General features: G+C 40.4%; 1 protein-coding gene across 1 annotated transcript; it reads left to right on the forward strand.

Annotated features, from left to right (window-relative positions):
* On the forward strand, positions 1403-2373 carry LOC100517453 (olfactory receptor 5G3-like). Its single transcript, XM_003122772.2, is given in 2 exon segments — positions 1403-2102; positions 2105-2373. Coding segments are annotated over 2 exon segments (969 nt in total).

The following is a 6285-nucleotide window of genomic DNA, read 5'->3' on the forward strand; positions in this document are numbered from 1 at the left end:
GTTGCAGTTGCGAATAGTCTGATGAACGCATATGTGAACTGTGTCTTTCTTACACTAGAATGGTACTGATCAATCAGTAAGATCAAGAACTCCCCTGTTTAGCCTTTCCTAGTTGTTATATATTAGGATCTGAATATCAGTGATTTTACACTATTCCCAGTAAAGCATTCTTCGCAGGCTTTTTTTTTTTTTTTTCTGTTGTTGTTGTTGTTGTTGTTGTTGTTTTAAATCCCATCATAGAGGAAGCTGAAACATGGGGGGATAATTCTTATACAAATTTATAAATTGATAGGGTTTTATTTTTTCTTTTTCTTTTTAGGACTGTGTCTGTGGCCTATGGAAGTTCCTAGGGGTCAGATTGGAGCTGCAGCTGTGGCCTACACCACAGCCACAGCAACACCAGATCTAAGCCACATCTGTGACATATGACCCAGCTTGTGGCAGCACTGGATCCTTAACCTACTAAGAGAGGCCAGGGATCAAACGGGCATCTTCATGGAGACCATGTTGGTTTGTAACCTTTTAAGCCAGAATGGGAACTCCTTGATGGGGTTTTAAATAATAGAGTTGGATTCTTTTTTTTTTTTTTTTTTTTTGGCCATGAGCAAGTTCCTGGGCCAGGGATTGAACCTGTGCCATTGTAGTGACAATGCCTGATCCTTCTTTTTTTTAATTTATTTTTTTAAATTTTATTTTATTTTCCATTATAGTTGGTTTACAGTGTTCTGTCAATTTCTACTGTACAGCAAACTAACCCAGTCTCTCTCTCTCTCTCTCTCTCACACACACACACATGCATTCATTTTCTCACATTATCTTCTATCATGTTCCATCATAAGTGACTAGCTATAGCTCCCTGTGTATACAGCAGCATCTCAAGAAATGAACAAAGGAGAAACATAGAATCAACTGCAAAACAAGTTTAAAGTGGCAATAAATAGATATTTATCAATAATCACCTTAAATGTCAATGGGCTGAATGCTGAAATCAAAAGACACAGAGTGTCAGATAGGATAAAAAAGCAAGAGCTTACAATAGGCTATCTATAAGGACTTACCTTCGGGCAAAGACACATACAGAATGAAAGTGAGGGGATGGAAAAAGATATTTCATGCCAACAGATCCTTAACTGCTAGGCCACCAGGGATAGAGTGGGACACTTCATGGGGAAAGTAAAGATCAAAGGTGAATTGCCCACCTTTACACAGGATCTTTGCACAAACTTCTCCAACCTGGTATCTAGGAATATTATGTTGTAGTTCAGCAGTCTTTCTGTGATTGTCTCTGATAGACCTGTTTCATACACTCTGTTATTGGCTTAACGTATTCTCTGAGGCTGTTAAAAGGTGATAGATTTTTATCATAAAGATGTTTCTTCTTAAAACAGATTACAAAAGATCAATGGAAGATCAGAATCAGACCGCAGTGACTGAATTCCTCTTCTTGGGCCTCACTGACCAGCTCCACCAGCAGATTCTCCTCTTTGTCACTCTGGTCTTTGTCTATCTTGTCACCCTGGGGGGTAACTTGGGGATGATCACTCTCATCTGGATGGACCCCAGGCTCCACACACCTATGTACTTTTTTCTCAGCCACCTGTCCTTTGTAGACATGTGTTCGTCGTCTTCCATTGCACCCAAGGTGCTGTGTGATATCTTTGCCGAGAAGAAAGGCATCTCTTTCCTGGGTTGTGCTGCACAGATGTGGTTCCTGGGCCTTTTTGTGGCAACTGAATGTTTCCTCCTGGCTTCCATGGCCTATGATCGGTACCTGGCTATCTGTAAGCCCTTGCTGTATTCACAGATCATGTCCCAGAGGGTCTGTGTGCAGCTGGTGATGGGCCCTTATGCTGTGGCTCTCATGAGCACCATGACTCATACCACACTGACGTTCTGCTTACCCTTCTGTGGTCCAAATGTTATCAATCACTTTTTTTGTGACGTTTCGCCACTGCTCTCCCTTGCATGTGCAGACACCTCAGTGATTAAATTGGTGCTTTTCACCTTGGCTGGGGCAGTCGGGGTTCTCAGCGGCCTGATCATCATGGTCTCCTACGTCTGCATCCTGGTGGCCATCCTGAGGCTCCAGAGTGCTGGTGGGAGGGGAAAGCTTTCTCGACCTGTTCTTCTCACCTGGCAGCGGTCTCCATCCTCTATGGGACTCTTTTCTTCGTTTATGTGCGACCTGGCTCAGGTTCCTCCCTAGATATCAATGAAGTGGTTTCTCTGTTTTACACGGTGGTGACCCCCATGTTGAACCCCCTCATCTACAGTTTGAGGAACAAGGAGGTGAAAAATGCATTCGGTAGGACGGTTGAAAGGAACTTTTTTTTAAAAAAGATAGATAGAATTCTAATTGACCACAGAGGTTGATTCCATTATACGTAGTAAAAAGAATACCAGACTGAGAATTGGAAACTCTTTTAGTTCCAGTACTGATTATACTTAGTGAAAAAAAAAAGGGGGGGGTAAGGGTAGATTCTACCTAACGTGAAAAATATGTTGGTATTGGGCATATATACAAAATCATGGAGAGAAGCGTGGAAAGCTACATTACTTACTTTAGTGGCATGACATTGGAGGAGGAGAGTGGGATGGTATATCCTACTCATCCAGGTTGTTGAACTTATAACAAATATGTTTAATTTTGTAATGAAGATTCACTTTTGAAAAACTGCAATCTGTGTCAAAACTGAATGAATGAATTTATCAGCAACCAAATAAATCAAAGGGGATGAAGCTCAAGGCCTTTTTGAAGGCTACTTCTACATTCTAACATTCTCTGGTTTCATGAAATACCTCTGAACATTGGTGAATGAAATCTTTGTCAGAAGGTAAGTGAAATGGGAGTCCCATCATGGCTCAGAGGAAATGAATTTGACTAGTATCCATGAAGGTGCAGGTTGGATCCCTGGCCTCGCTCAGTGGGTTTAGGATCCGGAATTGTTGAGAGCTGCAGATAATCGTCACAGATGTGGCTCGGATCTGGCTTGCTGTGGCTGTGGTGTAGGCCAATGGCTATAGTCTTGATCTGACCCTTAGCCTGGGAACCTCCATATGCAGCCGTGGGCTGTAGCCCTAAAAAGAAAAAAAAAAAAAGTTAAGTAAAACAGACAGATTCTCTGCAACTATGCTTTCAGTCTCTCACTTTTTCCCTCTTAGTATCTGCATTTTTCTCCTTCCTCTTAGTCTATAACTTGTACACATAGTGGTATTTTCTTTGAAATGATAACAAAACGCTAAATTAAAAACGACACAATGCAAATATGACATTTGATAGGTATACTAAATATTGTCTTAAATATATCCGTATAAAACTACCATTGTTGGAGTTCCTGTTGTGTCTCAGCAGTGAGAACCAGACTAGTATCCACGAGGATGCAGGTTCAATCCCTGGCCTCGCTCAGGATCTGGCATTGCCATGAGTTGTAGTGTAGGTTACAAATATGGCTCAGATCCCATCCATGTTGCTGTGGCTGTGGTATAGTCTGGCAGCTGTAGCTCCAATTCGACCCTTCAGCCTGGGAACTTCCATATGCCGGAGGAGAGGCCCTAAAACAGCAAAAACAAACAAACGAAGAAAAACAATAAATCCACAAAACCCAAAACCAAAACAACAACAAAAAAAACCCTACCATAGTTAATTGTCAGTCTTATAAAAATTTCCAACACCATTTTACTAAGCACTGTTAAAACAGACTTAGGTGTGACAAAGGGAAATGTATTTTCTCCCGTTTTTATCTAGAAAGATGAACAGTTTTCTTTCCCAGTTGAATTTTGCCTTAACATTCCTCCATTCTGTGTATTTGTTATATAGCATGTCTCAAAGCACAAGTCACCTTTTGAGATAGTCATTTCCTAGTAAGAGACCTGAAGTATTTTCTGTCTTTTAAACTGTTTCTTAAGCAATTGGAAGGAGATTGGGAGAATAGCAGGAAGCAAGTGATAATTATAAATTTCCTCAATGGCTCTCTGTTGCTTCCCTAAGTATATGCAAATGTATTCCAAACCAGCTGTTCTCTCTAGCTCGAGTTATTGCTGTTCTAATATCCTAATGTATTTTCGGTCTGGAAAGCTCTTTGCATTTTTCATATACTGCTTAAGCATTGCTTCCATTCAAAGAGTCACCCTCACTCTTCAGTCTCAATTGAACCTCTTTGTGTTTTTCTCTGACCGCATCATATTTCTTTTCTTCAGACTTTATAACACAATACATGTTAAGTTTTGTTTTGTTTTGCTTTATTTTTATTAGTGAGAAATATTCCCAGCTGATTCTTTATAGTAGGCAGGGACAGAAATTCACTTGGAGCTGCATTTTTTTTTTTTTTTGTTCACCCTCTAAGTGGTTCTCCTTATTTTGTATAAAAAGAGTGAGTCCCAATTTTAGGAACAGGGAAATTCCCTGTCACTTAGGGCCCCCACACTGAAATCCCATGATTTGCAATACTGGTGCGTGGGAAGAGATCATCAATTTTCATAAGGCATCTTTTCTCAGGAGAACTCAGATGGAATTTTTATCTTTCTTTCTCTGTAGGTGAGATTTTTTTTGCCCTTGGCTTCTTTCAGGATTTTTTTCTTTCTTTCTGATTTCTGTAGTTTGAAAATGTTATGCTCAGGTATAGTTGATTGTTTTTGCCATTTATCCTGCTTAGTGTTTCCTGAGCTTCCTGGATTTGTGGTTTGGTGTCTAACATTATTTGGGGGAAATTCTGTTATTGTTTCAAATATTTCTTCTGTTCCCTTCATGCTTCTTTGGATAGTCCCATCTTGCGTATACGACACCTTTTGTAGTTATCTCATAGTCCTTAGATATCCTGTTCTCTTTTTTTTCTCCACTCTTTGGTTTTCTGTTTTGAAGTTTCTATTTGCTGTTTTCTCTGGCACCGTGATTCTTTCCTTAGTCATATCCAGTCTATTACTCATCCAATCAAAGGCACTTTTTTTTTTGTTTCAGTGTTTTTGATCTCTAGCATTCTAATCACAGTTGATTTGAATTCATGGTCTTGTAATTTCCACATCCCTGCAATGTCTGGTTCTGATGTTTGCTCTCTTTCAACTGCATTTTATACCTGTTGTATACTTTGTGATTTTTTCCTGAGAGCCAGACCTGATGTGTTAGGCTGTAAATAGGTCTTCAGTACTATGGTGTGAGCTGTGGGTGGAGGGGACGTGCTCTGTGTCCTATGATAAGGTCTCAGTCTTTTATGAAACTGTGTCTCTGGATTGTGAACTTCACAATTGTTTCTCAGGGTTCCTCCCAATCTCCCCATAAGTTGGTTCAGGAAGGCTAGAGTGGGCTGGAGTTGGGTATTTCCCTTCTGCTATATGGAAGGTCAGTGGAAGGTGAGGTTGGCTTTTCCCTTCCCACAGGTCAGCTGGACTCTGATAATCTCCTAGCAAGTTAGGCTCTGGTTAACTAGTTGCTCTTGAGGGCAGGCCATGGTACGAGTACAGAATGCTGTGGTGTATTTGCAGATGGTACCTCTTCACCTCCCTCTGCTGGAAGCATAAGGGGATTTCTCCGTGCTATTTACTGAGGGAACCCGGTCAGACTCCAGGAGGTAAATCTCACAATACTGCTCATGGTTCCCCTGTGGTTTCCTCCCATGAGTCTGCTCTGGTAACCAGTGACTCCTTGTGGTCACCTGTTGGCCTCCCGATCCTGCGGTCAGCAGTTTACTGTGTCCTCCCCTCTCTTACAAGATCTAAGAAGCATTGTTGATTTTTCATTCTTTTCAGTTTTAGGGCAGAATGGTGACTTCCAGGCTCCTCCTATGCAGACCTAGAAACCAAAAGTCCCCTCATAGTTTTTGTAATAATGTTCCCTCTGCCTGAGATTGCTCATCCTCACATGTTTGCTTGGGGGATGCCATACCTTTCTGTCTTTTCTTGAAGCTCATTTTCTCAACGGGATTTACCCTAACTTCTTTAATACTGAATTTTTATAACCATCACTACCTCATGAAGAAACTTAGAGTCTCTTTACTCTGGTGTACCTTTTCTGTTATCCATAACATTTATGACTTCCAACCTATAATACATTTGAATTTTTTTACATTTATTGTTTGTTGTTTCAATTTATTTATTGAAGTGGTAGTTAACTTACAATATTGTCTTAGTTGCAAATAGGACAAGATAGAAACAGAGTGACAGAGAACAAAGTCATGATTACCAGGCAGAATTACCATCTAATAGAGAAGATAATGATAGGATAGTTTCTAATGCATGCATGAGGAGCAGATGGGAGCTCTCTTTTGAATATTAGACATAAAATTATTACATCTG

This window comes from Sus scrofa, chromosome 2 (assembly GCF_000003025.6).
Source record: "Sus scrofa isolate TJ Tabasco breed Duroc chromosome 2, Sscrofa11.1, whole genome shotgun sequence".
In the NCBI taxonomy this organism is placed as follows: domain Eukaryota; kingdom Metazoa; phylum Chordata; class Mammalia; order Artiodactyla; family Suidae; genus Sus; species Sus scrofa.